Genomic DNA, 21,228 nt, shown 5'->3' on the forward strand with positions numbered 1-21,228 from the left:
CAAGAGTTGCATGTTCTACCAGCTGAGCCAGCCAGGCGTCCCATTTGTTTTTGTTTTTTTAATACCTTGAAATTAGTTGTCCCTGTGTCTCTGAACGTGGCAAATATTAAGAAAATCAGCACATGTCATTATTGCTGCTGCTTTTTGAAGTTGTGAGTAAACACTGGATTATTTGAGAAACAAATAGGAAGACATACTGGTTAACAAAATTAACTGACTTGGGAAAGAATCTGACACCCCTAGAGTTCAAGTTGGCTTTATTCCACCCCCTGATCTCAAGGTTGCAGACTGGTTAGGTGAGTCCCGGACCATTTTTGGGGTTTAAATCAGGTCTTTTCCAGGACCTTGGAGTGGATATTACCCTAGCAAAGCAGAGACCTGAGGCCAGTGTCATCTAGTCTACAATAGCCTAACCCACAAATGTATTAAGGAATAGGGTGCCACAGAGTGCTTTTGAGAGGAAATAAGTCCTCTCAGCTGTGGTTGACATTGTTGGGCAGTCCCCTCTTGAACTCTGGTTTCCCTTGACTTTTCTGGCCCTGTCTTTCCCTCCTCCCTCTCCACTACTTCTTATCTTGCCCTAGTGCCAGTACAGCCCTTGGGGTTTTTGGGGGGGCGGGGGGGGGGGGAAGGTTCCAAATAAAGCACAGTTCTCTGAAGAAAACTCTCAAATGTGTATGTCTAATCTTGATTTATCCAAAGTGCTAGTGCTGGCCACACTCACCTGAATGTCTCATTTGTACCTCAACTGTAACTTGCACGTAAGTGTAACCCTTACTCCTCATCTGCACTTCCAATTTCTTGGAACTCTTATTCTTCTACGTTTTTAAAGTTATGTAAATTCTCCCACATTCCCAATTCTTATTTCTGACTGCTGATTCAAATTTGAACAATCATTTCAAATTTTTCACTTGTTCATTTTGCAGAAACTTGTTGGTGGACTTCTTCCCAGTTTGAATAGCTTCCGCATCTCACTGCCAGGTTAATCTTGCTAAAGTTCAGTTCTGTGTCTGCCATTCTTCTCCTAAGAAGTTCTTGAAAGGTGTCCTCCTACCTCTGGAATTAAATAAAAATTTCCCAGCCCGATTTCAAAGATTTGGCCCCAATTTACTCATGAATTCTACCAGATTTTTATATTCTAGCTTCTGGGAGTTCTAGGCACTTTGGTTATCCTGTAGCCAATCCGGACTACTTGTTATCTTCCTTATTAAGGCCTTGAAGTCCCAAAGGAAAGCAGACAAGAAACAGATGTTTAGATAAAAGTAATAGTTATAAACTCTGATAGTGTCTTAAAGGAAAAGTAGAAGTATGAGAAGAATGGGATTTAGAAAGGAAAGAGAGGGTCAGGGAGGCTCTTCAAAGAGATTGATCTTTTAAGTTGTTAAAGGCACTCAGTGCCTTATCCATTTGCTGTGTACTCTGTTGAACTACACTATTTTGGTTCTTCTTGAGCTGCCTCTTTTCTCTTTCACTACATACATAGTTGTTTCTGAAGGCTCAATATTTGATTCCCTTATATTTTTTCTGTGTTAGGAGTCACAGACCCAAATGCAGAGGCTAGGAAGGAAGCATTGAGTGATGCCGTCTAGATGACAGCACTGGGGACTAGTAGGGAACTATGAGCTAGAGAAAGTGCTCTGTCTAAAGGAGCCAGCTTCTCAGCCCCAGGCATTGTTGCCATCGTAGAATGTAGACCTGCAGTTTCCATAACTACTAATTTTTCTGGGAAACTGCATTTTTAGGTGGAACCTTTTGGTTTCAAATGTTTGTTGTTTTAAAACACTGCTGACCAGACAAAACAGATTTGTAGACCCAGCATTCAGGCCACTAATTTTCAACTGCAGATCCTTCATCGACTCCTCATAGAGAGCTGGCAGGTAATTTTGTGACATGTCTTCAGTCCTAACTTTTCTTTCAGACTCCAGTCTGCTTGTTCTTGAATGTTTCTGCTTATGTCAATACAGTCTCAAGAAACTGAAAATGGAATTCATATTTCATTCTACAAACCAGCTAGTTTCCTTGCCAGCCTTTTCAGTGCCTATATTCTCTTAGCTATTCTCGCTTGAAATCTTGGAATTGCTGTTGACAAAGTTCTTTTCCTTGAATTTTTACTAATAGTTCCTAGTAAATCATTCCTTTGTTTCTGCAGCTGCTGTTTGTCAGTTCATGCCTGAATCACCTGGCCTTGGGTTTGATTTTTTGTTCTCTTCACCTTATTCCTTGCCTACTTGTGCTGTAATCTTTATTAAGCACTATTTTCATGATCTCATCTTAAAAAAATTCATGAAAAGTTGTTTAATTTTGTAAACTCGTGAGTGCTTTATTGGTTAATTGCAAAAAATCTCCTGACTGATAATGTTCTTCTCCTTCTAAGTCAGTTGTTTTTACCTTTGGCATTTATCAGAATCACTTGGGAGGTTTGTTAAACACAGATTTCTGGGCTCAAGCCACAGTTTCTAATTCAGTGGGTCTGGGGTGGGGCCAAGACTTTGCATTTCTTCTTTTTTTTTTTTTTTAACGTTTATTTATTTTTGAGACAGAGACAGACAAAGCATGAACGGGGGAGGGTCAGAGAGAGGGAGACACAGAATCCGAAACAGGCTCCAGGCTCCGAGCCGTCAGCACAGAGCCTGACGCGGGGCTTGAACTCACAGACCGCGAGATCATGACCTGAGCCGAAGTCGGCCGCTTAACCGACTGAGCCACCCAGGCGCCCCAAGACTTTGCATTTCTAACATGTGTCCCGGGATGCTGATGGTGCTGGTTCAGGAAGCACACTTGGAGAACAGCTGCCCCAAGCAGACCAGTTGACCATCACCTGAAGGAAGTAAGTCTGCTTAAGTGATTGAGTAGATTAGCAGTAGCTAGAGTGTGCGTGTCCATTTCTCTCCACCAGATGGCAGTCTGGGAGCCAACAGGAAGGAAAGAGAAGACCATAAATTCAGAATTGTTTGGGGGACTCTAAACACTCAAATACATTTTTTAAGATGTAAAAGATAATAGCAGATTTTAAATAATGGTTGAGTATAAATTGGAAGAAATAAAATTAATGATTATATGGAGTCTGGTAAGGAACCTTTTAGCTTTTTGTGTTTTGTAGCAATTGCTCCAGAGATTTTTGTGACCTTTAAGTGCTGTGCACAGTGCTTTGCACTTGCGTTTGGTAGGGATACATTGACTTTCTTTGAGCTAAAATTCTATCTCCCAGATAAAACCAAGACTTGAAGCCAGGCCTGTGTTTCTGTATGCAGCAGGTAGTACTTAAACTATTACATAAGACATGCCAGTCTGGCAGCATTGTGTTTAACCTTGAACTGGCATTTGGGTACTGGTCTTATTAAGGAATTCAGGGTTATTCTGGATCTAAAGAAATCAGTCCTTAAATCTTTGATAATTCAACTTTATTTTTTTGGAATTTTTTAAGTTCAAAAAAATTTTAAAAATGGTGCTTCACGATAAGTATAGTTCAGATTTTAAAAGTCTATATGAAATCCCTATTTAGAAAATACCCCTAAATAAGCAATATGCTAGTATCTGTCACTTCAGTTTAATTTTTACAAAGTTGATTTTAATGACCACTTGTCTGCACTTTGGGATCACTTAGAGGAGCTCCAAACAAAATACCTATGCCTGTGTCCGACCTCCAGAGTTTGATTTAATTGTTCTTGGCTGTGAGCTGGGCTTTGGAATGTTTACTAGGGTTTCCAGGTGATTCTAATGTTCAGACAAATTGTGGAATTACTGGGCTAGAATAAGAATATTTTACTTGTGGTAAGACAAATTCAAAACCTGCTAGTCCAGGAATGTGAAGTGTGACCAATTTAAACAAATTAGTGGTTTCCCCTTTTTGTTTTTTGTGGTATTGTTCAATTTAAGTGTAATATAAAAGAAAACATTCTGGAAAAGTTGGATTACAAATGTTTTTATAAATTAAGTCACCTGAATTTATAATTCGGGGGGCTCCACGAACTGTGAGGTCATGACTTGAACCGGAGTCAGACACTTAACAAACTGAGCCACTCGGGCGCCCCGTGGTTTTCTTTTTTTTTAACATAAGAAAATAGATACGCGTTGGTAGATGCTAACTGTTCATATTCACACAGAGACAGTGTATTCTCTGAGCCAAATATACAGAGAAAGGAAGAAAAAAGCTAAAATTCTATGTACTACACAGGAGCCCAGCACCCTCCAGCTTCCAGCAGAGCTAAGGGAGCAGAAGGTTGTTCTTTTTTTCCTCCACAGAACACTGTGGTGTTGATTTCATAAAATTTTTAAGCAGGAAAGGATACAAATGAATTTGGAACCAAAAGGGATAGGGATTCTGTACCCACTGTATTCTTCTCAAGGTATTTCCTCCTAAAGTAAGTTGAGAACCATAGTACAAATCAGAAGGGGCTTCAAAAAACCAGAGCAACTGAACACAAGAGGTGGGGGAGGTGGGAAGATTGAAAGTTGCTTGTGGGGCCTGGAGAAAATTTAAAAAGGTTAGAATCCATTAGTGTTCCTTAGTCATCTTCTCCTCATCCTTCTCTCTTTGCTCCAACTCCATCATCATCATCATCATCATCATCATCATCATCATCATCATCATCACCATCATCATCATCTTCATTCCCTTCATCAGCATGTCAAGAACCAAGTAGTACTGTAATGGATTTGGCCAAATATCTTTGATGAGCTCCCCTAAACTCATCTGCACCTGCATCAGAATCATCAGTAAGCCAGAGAAAGAGCTCTGTGGTTTCCTCATGCTCTCTCTTCCTGCTGGCTTTATTCTGCATTTAACTTGAACATTTTGTCACATCCTTTCTGGATTTCCATCTGATTTCAGTGTACTTTGAAGATGGATTACCACTCTCATTTTGATGAAATTCTTTGGAGAGAACTTTATATTCAAAGTAAGGGTTGTTTTTTTTTTTTTTTTTATCACAATTCTGTAACGTGATTTAATATCTTCAAATTCTGTCACTCTAACTCCTGTCCAATAATGCAGTGCAGATACTTGTGGATGAGTGACAAATGTTAACCCAAAGATGTGGGATTTGGGCAATCAATTCCAACCTCTTCTGGAAAAAATTGGTCAGTGGCATTTGTTATAGGTCTGTTGCGCTTTCAAAACCTCATTGGCTTGTTCATTAAGTCTATTGCATTCTGTACTTCATTAATGCATTCAACTGCTCCTTGTGTTCTTTTTCTGAGGTCTCAAGGGCTCCATCGTGGTTAGGGTTGAGTTTCTTTTTACTGACTTTGGTGGGGGTGGGGACGGTGGAGGCAAAGGGTGCAGGCAGCAACTTGGTCTAGCTGCCTCTAGTAATATTTTAAAAACTGTCATCTATACAAAACCATTACAAAACCAATGAAAATATTTACTTAAAAATATTTAAATAATACTTTTGACATGGAAACATAATCACAATAGAATTACAGAAAGAAAGCAAGATATAAAATAAACATAATAGGGGCGCCTGGGTGTTCTGTCACTTGAGTGTCCGACTTCAGCTCTGGTCATGATCTCATGGTTGGTGAGTTTGGACCCTAAGTCGGGCTCTGTGCTGACAGTTCAGAGCCTGGAGCCTGCTTCAGATTTCTGTGTCTCCCTTGCTCTCTTCCCCTCCCCAACTTGTGCTCTGTCTGTCTGTGTCTCTCTCAAAAATAAGTAAACGTTAAAAAAATAAAAACCTTAAAATGGGGTTAGAGAAGGTCAGTAAAGGGTGGGTTTAAGATGTTTGGATGAGTTAAGTGGGCATTTTGACAGCATGGCTTCTTTGGCATGTTTGTGATGTTTAATGGACATCCTTGCAGTTTAAGATGATACGTTTAAAATAAAATTCTCTCCTAATGATGACTTGAGTTCTGCCACTTGATGGGAAAATTAGAAGAACGTGTAGGATCTTATTTGGAATTGACATTCTATGGAATTGACATTCTCTATCATAATTTTATTTTTAATTTTGTTTTACTGGAAAGGAAAGATAATGCTCAGTTTTATTTTTAAAATTTATTTCTGTTATTTTTTTTAGAAAGAGAACATAAGTGGGGAGGGGGCATGGGGGGGAGGGAGGGAGAGGGAGAGGGAGGGAGAGAGAGAGAGAGAGAGAGAGAGAGAGAATCCCAAGCAGATTCTGTGCTCAGTACAGAGCCCAGTGCAGGGTTAGATCCCACGACCCTGGAATCATGACCTGAGCCAAAATAAAGTTGGACACTCAACTGACTGAGCCACCCAAGTACCCCAAGATAATGTCACTTTTAAATATTAAAAGTGTACAACTTACATTGTTGTAGGAAAACTAAATGTATACACACAAAAAAAATTGTTAGTTTGTTTCCAGTTTTTCCCTTCTGTAAATAATTGTGAACATCCTTATAAATCAAAATTTGATCATATGTGATTTCCCTAAAACAAATGCTTGTGAAATTACTAGGTGTAAGGGTATGATCATTTTAAAAGTTGTGGAACTGTGCCTCCAGATTGCCTGCTGGAAAGGTAGTACCAATTTGTAGATTTCACAGCAGTGTCTGAGAATGGTTATTGTATCTTTACCAAACTCTTTTTTTTAAATTAATACTTTATTTTTTAGAGCAGTTTTAGGTTTATTAAAATATTGAGTAGAAAATTGACAAATGTGTGGCATGTCTCTACCATATAATCCTACAGACTAATTTCACTGCTGAAAACATTCCATGTGCTCTACGTATTCTTCCTTTTCTCCCTCCCCCAAACTCCTGGTAACCACTGATCTTTTACTGTCCCCATGGTTTGGCTTTTTCAGAATGTCCTGTAGTTGGATTAATACCATATATAGCCTTTTCAGATTGGCTTCCTTTGCTTAGCAGTATATATTTAAGATTTCTGTATGTCTTATTGTAGAATGATTGATGATTTCTTTTCATTGCTGAGTAGTATTCCATTGTATAGATATACCATAATTCATTCATCCACTCACCTATTGGAGGACCTCTTGATTACTTCTGTATTTTGGCTATTCTGAGTAAAGCTACCATAAACATGCATGTGCAAGTTTGTGTGTGTGTGTGTAAGTTTTCACTTCATTTGGGTAAATACCAAGGAGTGTAGTTGCTGGATTATGTGGTAAGGTATGTTTAGTTTTGTAAGAAACTGCCAAATTGTCTTTCAAAGTAGCTGTACTGTTTTGTGTTCTTACCACAAAGAATGAGAGTTAAACCTTTAAAAAAAACCAAAAACATTTTTTTCTAATATTATTTAAAAGAGGCTAAAACAAAAGGAAATATGGTATTTATACATTGAGACATGACTACCCACATTACTGTGTTCATTGTATTCTACATTTGTTTCAGGTTTAATTCATTCAAAAGGACGAATATCATACTGCAACATTTGGTAAGTTTGGACTCTGTTTTGCTGGCATTATTAGATTATGATGTGTAATATAAAATGTTCTTAGGGAACTGGAAAATACCGGAAGATTTTGTTGACCTTTATGCCACATGGTTCCCAATTTTTTAAGACTTGTGTCAAGACTTGACACAACTTGTACAAGATGGTAGAAAGTTATGAATAAGAGTGTGGTCTTTGGGCGCCTGGGTGGCTCAGTCGGTTAAGCGTCTGACTTTCGGCTCAGGTCATGATCTCGCGGTTAGTGAGTTCAAGCCCCGCGTCGGGCTCTGTGCTGACAGCTCAGAGCCTGGAGCCTGTTTCAGATTCTGTGCCTCCCTCTCTCTCTTTGACCCTCCCCCATTCATGCTCTGTCTCAAAAATAAATAAATGTTAAAAAAAAAAATTAAAGAGTGTGGTCTTCAATTCAGGATGATTGGGTTTATTTATTTTTTTTTAATTTTTAAATGTTTTTATTTTATTTTTGAGACAGAGAGAGACAGAGCATGAGCAGGGGAGGGCCAGAGAGACAGGGAGACACAGAATCTGAAACAGGCTCCAGGCTCTGAGCTGTCAGCACAGAGCCTGACGCGGGGCTTGAACTCATGGGCTGTGAGATCATGAACTGAGCTGAAGTCAGACGCCCAACCTACTGAGCCACCCAGGTGCCCCTGATTGGGTTTATTTTTATTTTTTGATGTTTATTTACTTTTGAGAGAGAGAGAGACAGACAGAAAGAATCCAAAGCAGGCTCCAGGTTCGGAGCTGTCAGCACAGTGCCCGACCTGGGACTTGAACTCAAGAACTGCAAGATCATGACCTGAGCTGAAGTCGGACACTTAATTGACTGAGCCACCCAGGTGCCCCAGAATGCTTAGGTTAAATAATGGGTCCACTACTTAATTTTGGGTAGATTATCTCATCTCTCTCAGCTTCCTTTTAGATGTTACAGAATGAAGATAATACTATCCATCTTAGAGTGCTTATGAATGGTAAATAATTCACTTAAAAATCTAGCACTAGTGCTTGGTGTGTAATTATTTTATACTTGTTAGCTACTATCGTTCAAATAACATTCTTCCAAAGCTTAGATGTTTTTAGTTTATCATTTTGCAAGGAAGAAATAATTTTTATTAATTTTTGTGTCTCTCTGCTATGGATTGAACTTTATGTTCATATATTAAAATCTAATCCCCAATGCAATGGTATTTGGAGGTGGGGCCTTTAGGAGATGATTAGGTAAGAAGGGTGGTGTTTTCATGAATGGGCTCAGTGCTCCTATAAGAGAGACCCCAAAGGGCTTTCTCACCTCTTTTCCCTTATGAAGGAGCACACAGCAAGAAGACAGTCTTTTGTGAACTAGAAAGAGGGACTTCATGAGACTACATCTGCAGGTGCCTTGATCTTGGACCCCCCCAGCCTCTAGAATTGTGAGAAGTGTTGTATAAGTCACCCAGTCTATGATACTTTTGTTATAGCAGCTCAAATGGACTAAAATACTCTTGTGTAGCCTGGCAAGTACCTTGTACATAAAAAAACAAACAAACAAAAAGCCAAGTCACTCTGATATAGCACTTATTGTATGCCAGGTGCTCTTCCAAGTACTTGATATGTATTTGCTCAGTTAATTCTCATTGTAGTTCTATAGAATAGATACTGTGGATCTTTTAACTGTAATTCTGAAACCTCAAAACCAAAAGTTTGTGGTTAGTTTGTGATAAATGCATTTTGTGGCAAAATCTGACCTGAATGTACTTGAAGCTCTTTTTTCTTTATCCTAATAGGTACGCATATTCATCGTGTGCTGCAGAAGTGTTAAAGCATTTTACTGCAGTGTACTGACCAGATTCTACTTGGGATGTTTTTTATAGCATTAATATGTATTGTGTTACCTTTCCAAAATCTAGAAAATTTTCTGAATTTTGAAACCTATCTGGACCCAGGGGTTTTTGGTTAAGGGATTATATGGCTTTATCCCTATTTAATGGATCAGAAATTGAAGGACAGAGAGGCTATGCAATATGTATGCCTCACTGTCACCCAGCTAGTAAATAGGAGGTGGAATTTTAATCCAGTCGGTCTGGCTCCATAGACTTTCCTATTGCACTTTACAGCCCGAGGCAGAGTGGGCATTAAGTAACTATTGCAGAATCTGTTTCAGGTAAGCCTAAATGGAGATGGGCAAATTAAGACTGGAATATCCCATCCTACCCTTAATTATTTTAGTCAGCATATATACATGGGAGCTGAGGAGTTTCTAGGAATAAGAACTTAATATTACAGATTCATATTTATACACATGCACCCAGGTAGAATAGAAAGACATGACAGAATCCAGATCACCTAGACTATGGTGACCTGAGGCATAAACCACATTGTGAGAAGGAAAATAAACTGAACTTTCAGCAGGGCTTGAAGACTGAATCATTCTTATCCCAGTGTTGGCTTTTACATGTGCTTCAGAGATCGGCTGTATTCCAAGGAGTCCTTCCGTGACCCTTCTAAGAAAGCCAATAGAGCAAGAGCCCTTTTTATTTCATAATGGAGTGATGAAAGCATGCTACTGATGGCAGTACTATTGGCAGAGTTATGAGAAGTAGATAGGACTGATTTATGATAACAGTATGACATTCGTACCCTTCAAAGATTGTGGATGAAGACCCGAACCTGGAAGGGGGGGCAAGGTTTATCAAGCTAATGCAAGCAAGTAGAACCTATTAATGAGGTTTCATTTGTATCCATAGGCTGATGTGGACATATTTTTGCAAAACTATTCATGGAAAGATTTCTTTCTTTCTCCATGATATTCTATTAAAAATTTTTTTTTTAATGTTTATTTATATATGAGAGATAGAGATAGAGTGTGAACAAGGGTAGGGCAGAGAGCGAGGGAGACGGAATCTGAAGCAAGCTCCAGGCTCTGAGCTGTCAGCACAGAGCCCGACGTGGGGCTTGAACCCACAAACTGTGAGATCATGACTTGAGCTGAAGTCAGATGCTTAACTGACTGAGCCACCCAGGCGCCCCTCCATAATATCATATTTTAAACTCTTACACAGCATTTAATGTGCAAAAGCTCATTTCTTCCATATAAATTCGATCTCAACACGGAGAAAACTGTGGTCTTATTTCTGAAAGTAGTTCTTTTCCATATGAAGGTTCACTGGATGGGCTGCATGAAATCACACTGTACTTATTGTTTTCACGACAGCAGTCAAGTCTTATTTTGTATATCTAGGTGATGATCTAGAATCTGTGTCAACCAATTTATAATCTATGGTTTTTGAACAGATACACATTAAGTGCTTGCTTTGTATGCAGTGAACTAAGTACTTTGAGATACTATTATGAAAGACCATTCCTGACCTCAAGAAATGAATAGTCTAATAAAAAGGCCTAGAAATATTTACTAATATAAAAAGCTTCTGTACAACAAAAAAAACCCATCAACAAAACTAAAAGGCAACTGATGGAATGGGAGAAAATGTTTGCAAATGATATTATCAGATAAAGGGTTAGTATCCAAAATCTATCCAAAATCTATAAAGAACTTACTAAGCTCAACACCTGAAAAACAAATAATCCAGTGAAGAAATGGACAGAAGACATGAATAGACACTTCTCCAAAGAAGACATCCAGATGGCCAACCGACACGTGAAAAAATGCTCAACATCACTCATCATCAGGGAAATACAGATCAAAACTACCATGAGACACCACCTCATACCTGTCAGAATGGCTAAAATGAACAAATCAGGAAACAACAGATGTTGGTGAGGATGCTGAGAAAGGGGAACACTTTTGCACTGCTGGTGGGAATGCAAATTGGTGCAGCCGTTCTGGAAAACAGTGTGGAGGTTCCTCAAAAAATTAAAAATAGAACTACCCTATGACCCAGCAATTGCAGTACTAGGTATTTATCCAAAGGATACAGGAGTGATGATTCGAAGGGACACATACACCCCAATGTTCATAGTAGTGCTATCAACAATAGCCAAATTATGGAAAGAGGCCAAATATACACAATGGGTTACTACTTGGTGATGAAAAAGAATGAAATTTTGCCTATTACAGCAACATGGATGAAACTAGAGTGTATTATGCTAAGTGAAATAAGTCAAAGATAAATAATTTCACTCATGGAATTTGAGAAATTCAACAGATTAACATAGGAGAAGGGAGGGAAAAATAAGATAAAAACAGGGAGGCAAACCATAAGAGACTCTTAAATACAAAGAACTGAGTATTGTTGGAGGGGAGGTAGGTGGGATGGGCTCGGCACTAAGGAGGGCACTTTTTGGGATGAGCACTGGGTGTCCTATGTAAGAGGTGAATCACTGGATTCTACTCCTGAAGCCAAGACTTTATGTTAACTAACTTTAATTTAAATTAAAAAAAGGATATTTAACAAAGTGTGGTAAAAAGGCCAAATAAATTAAAGGTGTGAACAAAGGTGGGATAGAGTGATACTGACTTTATAACCAATGAAAGCTTACTGGAGGAAAATCATTTGATCTGGGCCTTGAAGAACAATTATGGTTTCAACATGTGGAGATGGGAATAAGTGGATGTTCATATAGTAATCCTAAAGTGATTCTATCATCTCCATTTTACAAATGCAGAAACTGAGGCTCTGAGAATAACTTGCTTAAGGGTGTACAGTAGTGAGTGGCTAAACTAATGTTTGCATCTGTATGACTCTAAAATCTGGTTTCTTTCTGTTACACCATATGCTTGTTCTATGTGGCAAGAATGGTGTGATGGGAGAACAGAGGTTACATTTAGGGCTTTCTGAGTATCTGTGTTATAAGGAGTGCTATGTGGTGGTGGGCCCATTTTACCCAGGATCCGATGTAGAGACTTGAAGGCCATGCCAAGTAACTTGGATGTTTTTGAAGGTGACAGGGAGTCATTGACCATTTTTGAATGGCAGGAGCAAGATTAAAATTATGTTTTTGCAAAATTTTCTCTGGTGGCAGTGTGAAGTATAGACAGACCACCAGGCAAAGGTTCTGGAAATCTGCCAGAAAGGAAGATTGTAACATGGCTTACAGCAATGGGAATAGAATGGAATGGAAGAGAGAGTTGTTTTAGAAATAGATTTTCCAGTACTTGGTAACTGCCTCACATTGTTGGCAGAGAGGGGAAGAGAACATGTCTGGTTGAGAAAAATGGTGATGCTTTAACCTGTTCTAGGGAACAGAGGAGGAGAGACAGATTTGTTGGGGAGAAATTTGTTGGTAAATTTGGTTTTTTACCAAGTTGAGCATAGGGCACCATGCACTTCTGTAATTTTAGCAGGCATTTGGAAATAGGGGCCCAGGCCTCTGGAGAAGTAAAGAAATGCAAGTTTGAGCCAGCTGCCTAAAGGTAATAATTGAAGATGGAAAGTAGATTATCACAAAAAGGTGAGAGAATAGAACACAGCTAAAGACCATTTGAGAGGCTCTGAAATATTGTGGAGGAATTTACTGATCCAATTTGAAGTCAGGAAGGATTGAGTGAAGCTTGAATAATCAGCATTTATTAAATGTTGTTAGATGCTAAGAACCTTACTTACATTGCTTTGGTGTCCTTTTTGGGTTACAGTAATTTAAATTTAATGGTATTCAACATTTGCTGGAAATAGGTGAAAATCTTAGGAGTAGGAAAGATACGTGTTTGGATAAAGACGAAAGTCAGATGTCAGAGAAAATCATGTTCGGCTAAAGGTAGGCTATTTTCCTGGGTGTGTCTGTGGGTTGCAACTCCATTCAACGGCAGTGGATGTTACATATAATGGAAGGTGTGGATATCCACAACGTGATGCTTGCCCTAGGCTTGCGTTATAGCAGAACTGCATCACTAGAATGATGGATTATTCATCCAAGCTTTTTAAACATTTTTGAGATACCTATGTACCAGGTACTGGAAAGAAAGGTTCATTTCTCACAATGTTTATGACAACTCTAAAGTGTTTTCCAAAATGTAGCCTGCAAAGTACAAGTCCAAAGAAGTAAATATTCCATGAAAAAAATTTTTTAATGAGGTAAGAAAACTGCTCATTGTTTAAAAATTTATATTTAATATTTGCATATTAAGGACTAAAATGTCTTATTGATATTTGTTTAAGTTTTTTTCCCCAGACTGATTTGACCATGGACCATTTATCTTTCTGCGTAGCAGCACCAATCATCCTTTTGCACATTTTGGGAAATGTTGCTACTATGGATTTTGCCAGAATATTTCTATGTTCTAGCAAAGTAGACATCCTAAAGTTGTGTGTGGCTTAGGAGTTTTATTTTGGCCGACTTCATGCATTCAGTTCAGCACAGAGCTGTGTGTTGATGGTGTTTATACATTTCAGCAAGTTTCCTTCACGTTTCTCCTTGGAACAGATGTAAATAACGGGTCACCCAGGCCTTATGGAAGTAGAAAAAGTTCTGTGGAGTAAGTTAGAGTGGGTAGGATGATATCATTTGAAGAAGATGATTGGGAGAGTCTGTTTAGGGGTATAATGGTTAGAGCAATAGTTCTAGAATGAGGTAAACCTAGATTTAAATCTTGGTCCTGCCCCAAAGCTGTATGACTCTAGGCAAGTGATCTAACTTCCCTGGGCCTCAGTTTCCTTATCTGTGGAAAGGAGTTTCTGGTATATAACTCATTAGAGGTGTTTTCAGGATTAAGTGTTCAGTCAAATGTTTTACCATAGTGTCCATGGAAAACTTCTAAATGGTAAGTTAATAATAAGGAACAGCTTTTGCTGATTGCCTAAGAAAATATTTGAAAATAAAAGTAAATGTGAACCTGTTGTCTTTCCTGGATGTACAATAAAGATTTAATAAAGTTCTAATTTCCTTCCACCTTACATCTGTTTTCCTCCTTTATCATGGTTCTGGCTAGAAGCATTTCTTCTTTCCCGTCTCTGTTGTCCTTTATCCCTTATGTCCTTCCCCCTTCCCTGCCCAACTGTGGATTGTATGTGAATTCCATTTCCAACTCTAGTCTCTGCAATTTTTCCTAATATGGCAATTTTTCTTTATAGAAACCTTTTCTAGATTTTGTTAAAAATTTGTGATATTTTCAGAAAAGATATTTAATTTTTTCTGCAGAATTAACCTATACATAAATTATGCAAATACTGGAAGCTTTATCTCCTTTCGCTTGAATGATTTTGGTTAATGAACTAACAGTTGTTTTTAGGTTTTGAGAAGGCTATGAATTTTTCAGGTAAGAAAAAAATACTGTTTGTCCATTCATTTACGTCATTCTAATGGCATTACCAGGAGATTCTGTAATATTCTTTGCTCAAAGTCTGACCCTCTGTAAATGTCCTGAAAAGTACTTGGCCTACGTGCTTGGAGATCCATGCTTAAAAATATTCCTGCATCATGGGGCGCCTGGGTGGCGCAGTCGGTTAAGCGTCCGACTTCAGCCAGGTCACGATCTCACGGTCCGTGAGTTCGAGCCCCGCGTGGGGCTCTGGGCTGATGGCTCAGAGCCTGGAGCCTGTTTCCGATTCTGTGTCTCCCTCTCTCTCTGTCCCTCCCCCGTTCATGCTCTGTCTCTCTCTGTCCCAAAAATAAATAAACGTTGAAAAAAAAAATTAAAAAAAAAATATTCCTGCATCATTGAAATAGCAAAAATTGAAAATTACTCAGTGTTTACCAATAGGGGACTGATTAAATTGATATGTAAAAATGGACAGCTGTTAAAAATAAGTATGTAGCATGCATGTGGAATCAGCAAAACCCTGGGAAACTTTACAGGTTAATTGGCCTGTTATTTTCAACAAATTGTAAGGAAAAGAAGGAGATGAAGGGAGAACTTCTAGACGAAAAGACTTTAAAAATATATCCATTTTAAAAAAATAGATGATGTTTTTGGATTTATACTTTGTGTTTACCGTACAAATCAGGATAGTTATATTTTGATACAGAGGAAGAGGGCTGTGATGGGGAAGGGGCAGGTGGAGGGCCAAGGGCTTTTGGGCTGACTGGACAGCATTGGGCTTGGGATTTGATTTTTACCCCAATTACAAGCTAATAGTTAGCCTTTACTACATGGATGGTGGCAGAGGATATGAAACTCTTGTTAGTGGCGCTTCAAACAGCCTTGAGCTTGATGTTTGTGTTGGTTTTCCTTGCTCCCCAAGTTCCACGGGGTGACATAGAAGGCCCAGAAGAATGCCTGCATGTGCAGTGGGTTGCATTACAGAACAGTAAAATTGAATTTGGGGAACCTGCTGGTTTGTAGCAAGCTGTAAGCAAGCCTGCTCTCCTGTCCCAGAGGGAGACATTACCCTTTCTGTAAAGTTGCTCACAGCAAATACAACCCTGAAAATGACCAGGCAAAGAGAATGGTCAGGCCCTTGGGTTCACGACCCAAGCATTAAACTGCAAGAAAACCCCAGGGCCCATGGCAGATAGCATCTTCTAACGGCCAAATTGGAAATAGGGTCATGGCAGACATAAATAGTTAAGATGAGGTCATACAGGAGGAGAGATAACTGGATCAATCCAAAATGACTCTTGTCCTTATATAGGGAAAATTTGGAGACAAGCATCCTGGGAGAAGTGATGTGAAGATTGTAATTAGGCTGCTTCAAACCAAGAACTATCAGAAGCTAAGAGAGAGAGGCCCGGAACAGATCCTTCCCCTAGTCACCTTTAGGGGGAGTGTGGTCCTCCCGCTGACACCTCCATCTTGGGCTTCTAGCCTCCAGAACTCTGAGACAGTAACTTTCTGTTGTTTAAGCCACTTAGCTTGTGGTACTTTGAGTTGACAGCCCTAGCAAATGAATGCGTTTCCCATGGTACATTTGTCGAAATTAAGAACATTTGTATGTTACTATTAACTTTAAACTTTATTTGGATTTCATGTTTTCCATTAGTTTTCTGTTCCAGGATTCCATATTGCATTTCCTTGTCATGTCTCTTTAGTCTCTTCTGGTCTGTGACAGTTTCTGCATCTTATTTTTTGTGACCTTAAAAGTTTGGAGGAGTATTGGCACGGTAGCCTGTAGAATATCCCTTAATCTAAGCTTGGGTCTAGTGTTTTTTGTTTTTAATAGGTAAACTGCAGTTAAAAGGTTTTTGGGGAGAATAACACGAAAGAAAAAGCCCCCTTTTCAACACATCGTAACAGAGTATCTGTGGGTTTTGATGTAGGCATCAGGGATACATGACATTCACACTACATAGCTGGTGATGCTGACCTTTATTACTTGGTTAAAGTGGTGTTTGTTTGGTTTCTCCCCTCTAAAGTTACCATTATCCCCTTGTCACATTCTGTTCTTTAGAAGCAAGTTAGTAAATTCAGCCCACACTCAGAAGGTGAGGCGACTAAACTCTACCTACTGGAAGGGAGATTTTTACGTGTATTATTTAGGAATCTTCTGTAGGAAAGATGAGCCATTCTCCACTCCCTTATTCAGTTATTGATACCTGTGTGGGCTCATTGATCCTTACTCTTTGGGTTATAATCTAATATCACATTGTGTTACTCAAATTATTCTAGCTTTGGCTATGAGGAATTCCTTCATTTTGGATCTTGTGTCCTTTTGATATGATCCTATTTTTTTTAATGCTTCCTTACTTTTTCATGCCAGAGGTGTCCTCTGGGCTCCTCATGTTTTCCTTCTTGCAGCTCTGGAATCAGCCATTTCTCCAAGGAGCCCTGGTTGGAGCTCTATATCAGAGAATTGCATTTAGAAATCAAGATCTGACTTCTGGGAGTGCTTTTTGATACTGGGGAATGATGGCTTTCTCCAGGGGGAGAGAGCTAGGGTAATGTATGTATGTATAGCAGATTGCACACACACTGTATACTAACCCTGTTATTAATGTATTAATGTAATAACCCTGTTATTAATGTAGTTACACTATAACTAATGTATGTATACGTGTCTGTAGTTGTATCTCTATCCTGTGTGTGTGTGTGTGTGTGTGTGTGTGTATACACACACACACACACACACACACACACACACACACATATATAAGCTAAGCATGAGATCATTCTGACGGCATCTCTGACTTTAATCCAGAGCCACAGGGCAGGGTTCATTATAGAAGCTTCCCTTCTTGTTTATCTATAACTTTCCTCTGTTACTTATTTCACCCGTGTATACATGCAAAGCAGTTTCAGAATTGTTAACCACCCCCCATGAAAAACAAATTTACCAACTAGAGCACAGTGTTGATAGACAGTCCTTTTGTATTTATCTTTACATGTTCTAATCAGATGACTGTTTTCCAAAGTTACTTGGGTCAGCTCCCCTGAAGTCACCACCATGATTACGTCAGTGATGCTATGTCATACATGTGTAATTTAATTAGATTTGTCACAGTCTGCATTCCATGTTGGAATCCTGTGACATCTTAGCTGTCTTTCTTTTTTTTAGCATAGTTTGTATACATTGAAGTTTACTTTTTGTGAGGTACATTTCTGTGCATTTTGACAAATGCATAAATCATGCGTCCAGCACCCCACAACCATACAGAGCAGTTCCATCACCTAAAACTTCCCCTGTGCTTTCCCTTAGTCGGCCTCTGCCACCCCCAACCACTGATGTGTGTTATGCCCCCATTGTTGCGTCCTTTACAGAATGTCTTATGAATGGAATGATACAATATATAGGCTTTGGGGTTTGGATCCTTTCACTCGGTGAAATGCATCTAAGATTCATCTATGTTACATGAATCGATGACTTGGTCCTTTTTATCACTGGTATTCCATTTTGGATATGCCGGTTTGTCCGTTTCCCTGTTGAAGAGCATTTTGGTTGCTTCCAGTTTTTGTCAATTATGAGTGAGGCTGCTAAACATTTGTGTACAAGTTTTTGTGTGAACATAAGTTTTTAATTCACTTGGATAAATACACAAGGGTGCAACAGCTGGGTTGTATGGTAAGCCTATGTGTAACTTTATAAGTATTTGCCAAATTGTCTCCCAAAGTCATTGTACCATTTTGTGTTCTCACCAGCAGAGTGAGAGTGCCTGTTGTTCTGTACCTTTGGCAGCATGTTATTGTCTGTGTTTGGATTTCAGCCATTTAGATGTGTGTAGTGCTGTCTCATTGCGTTTTGTTTTGTTTTTTTAAGTTTGTTTATTTGAGAGAGAGTGTGAGTGAATGAGTGCACGGGAGGGGCAGAGAGGGAGGGAGAAAGAATCCCAAGCAGGCTCCCAGTGCCGAGCCTGATGTGGGGCTCGAACCCCCAAACCGTGAGCTCATGACTCCAGCCAAAACTAAGAGTTGGTTGCCCACCTGACTGAGCCACCCAGGCACCCCCTCCTTGTGGTTTTAATTTGCATTTTCCTAATGATCTTCAGATGATTTTGAGCATTTCCTATGTTTGTTTGCCATCCACATATCTTTGGTGAAGAGCTTCAGGGTGTTGTTTTTTTTTTTTTTCTCATTTTAATATTGGGTTTTTCTTACTGAGTTTTAAGAGTTTATATATTCTGGATGCAAGTCGTTTATCAGATATGTGCTATTCAAATATTTTCTTCCAATTTCTGGTTTGTCTTTCATTGTCTTAATAGTATCTTGTGCAGAATGGAAGTTTTTAATGGTGATGAAACTCAGTTTATCAATGTTATCCCATTAAGCCTTAATGTTTGGAAGGTACTGTGAACCATGGTTTCAGGGATGTGGCCCTCACAAGTGTTCCTGTCCCTCCTCCAGGGATAGGCTGCTTTTTTTTTTCTCCCTTTCCTTTGCCCCTCATTTCTTTTCCTCAGTTGTGGTTGGTAAACACTGAAGTCTTTGGGAATGGTTTCAAGGTTCTTCCCCCATGAGATTAAGGCTTTTATTTTGTAGACCTCCATTTACTTCCCCCACTATAGTGAGGCTTCACCAGAACCCTGGGCTACAGACTTTGAAGTCCTTCCTCACTCCCCTGCAGATTTAGCCTTTTGTTTTGTATGAAAGATGAGGGGAAAGGATTTCTCTGTACCTGCTGTTTCCCTATCCCAGCCAGCACCACACAGGAGAGCTTTCTCCAGTTTTCCCTGAGAGCTCCTGGTTGGATTCCAGGAGGAAAAGCTAGCCAGAGAAAACCCTGCATGACTGTGACCTCCCCAGGAGCTTCATGCTGTCACATTTGCCCACATTTGGCCTCCAGCAGGTCATCAAAAATTCTAATTAATCTTCCTGAAAGCTTTTGCCTGAAGTAAGCAAATATTTTGGTCCTGTGTCTCCCTAAAGGCACTTGTCACTCTCCAGATTTTATTACAGCCATTTGTCCTGTGACCTCAGTTCTCTGAGCTTACCAGAAGCCATTAATTTGCAGTCTGTTCAGCCTTTTTTCTTGTTAATAAGGTTAGGATGAGCATCTTTTCAGCTCTCAACATCTCTGAGCTGAAACCAAATAATAATAAAGTTTTGAAGGATTGCTTCCATATTGGGTGATAATTTATATAAACTACTCAGTGAAAACCATGACATTTTTTTTGGCTGACAAATTTGACTTGGGTTCAAACAGAAATTTGGTTAGTATGGAGATCTCGAGATGAAAGTTTATTAATACTTGCATTTAACATGCTTGTATGATAGGAAAACTTTTGTCTGTATTTTAAGATTTAAAATGATGTGGTTATCTGAAAAGTATAGCTGTTTTAATCTGTCATCTGTCCTGTCATATGAGTAAGGGTTTAATCAAGGAGGTAGAACCACTATGGGTATTTAAGGGGAGCAGAATATGCCATTCCTTAAATATGCAGCTTTCGTATGTGAATTATTTTGAGCTGAAGGCAGTCAAGACCCAGCAGATTTGGGAAAAGCTTTTTACCTCCCTCTCAAATGCCTGAAAGAAATTAGAAAGGAGCCTCAGACCCTATTTCTTTTCTTAGCTCAGGATGGTATATGAACCTCAGTTGCCTTGCTGCTTTTGAGTCTCACACCATTGTTGTCCCCCTTACTTAAGAAATGAAAATTTTCTCCAGTTAATCTGTCTTTATTACAGTGGGGGAGGAGTTTAGCCAAGAACCTGGAAGGGTAGGGGGAAAATTATGTTTTCTCCCCTACAGTATTATGGAATAAAAGATTTAGTATGGGAATAAGATCTTCCACAATACTGACAGAAATTATGAGAGGGTCTAGAGAAGGAGTCGGAGGGTTAGAAAACTTACCATCTGTCCTACTCATCTACTAACACAAGTGGGTCAGTAGGAACTTGGACGAAAACCAGAGAAGCTAGGTACTTTAACCGCTAGAGTAGGTCTACAAAGAAGGTGATAGGCGAAATCTGGGGAAGGCTGTGTCTGCTGGTGGACTTGGTGTCCTTTTTGGTCTGGTTTCTTTTGTGATTTTTGTGTATAATTTGCTTTTACCACAAATGTTTTTAGTATCAGTAAGGTAAGAAAATGAAAAAATACAGTTTCCTAACTCATATGTTTACTTACCATCTTTTTTTTCTTTTAGGGGATGAAAAAATAGATTTATTGCTATTTCTAACAGTCAGAACTAGAGGAAGAGTAAACATAACAGATGTTATAAGAACATAAGTACAAACAACTATTTTACAGTAACACGTACTTGAAACACATTTTTGTACTGCAAACTATGAAAAATAACTCTCTTTAAATGATTTTAATATTTGCTCTTCCTTATATACAGTTGAATTTCCAGTGGGAGAACAAAGATGCTCACAGCTCTCTGGGCCTTGCTTTGTGAAAACCCTTCCTTAAAACTTTCTGGAATGCTCCATGAAACCAGTGTATGGTTTAGCAGGAGATAGGGGCTGTCATCAGTGCACACGTATATGCATGTTGTCCTATCTTCCCAACTCTCCCACACATGTGGGATCATTACTGGGGTTCAGGGGACCCCATGGACAGTCAAACAAGAGCGCCCTCTGGAACAAAGCCTTTTAACGAAGTTCCCTTTTGGA

At 39.2% G+C, this 21,228-nt stretch overlaps 1 protein-coding gene and 1 pseudogene across 1 annotated transcript in view; one reads left to right on the forward strand and one right to left on the reverse strand.

The window, feature by feature from the left end:
- Positions 1 to 21,228, forward strand: part of HIBCH (3-hydroxyisobutyryl-CoA hydrolase) — a 122,182-nt gene that overhangs the window by 20,157 nt on the left and 80,797 nt on the right. The window contains 1 exon segment of the mRNA XM_058711192.1: positions 7,318 to 7,360. Coding sequence (XP_058567175.1) covers positions 7,318 to 7,360 — 43 coding nt within the window.
- LOC131493782 (protein SET-like) lies at positions 4,551 to 6,797 on the reverse strand (annotated as a pseudogene).

This window comes from Neofelis nebulosa, chromosome 2, assembly GCF_028018385.1.
Source record: "Neofelis nebulosa isolate mNeoNeb1 chromosome 2, mNeoNeb1.pri, whole genome shotgun sequence".
Lineage (NCBI taxonomy): Eukaryota > Metazoa > Chordata > Mammalia > Carnivora > Felidae > Neofelis > Neofelis nebulosa.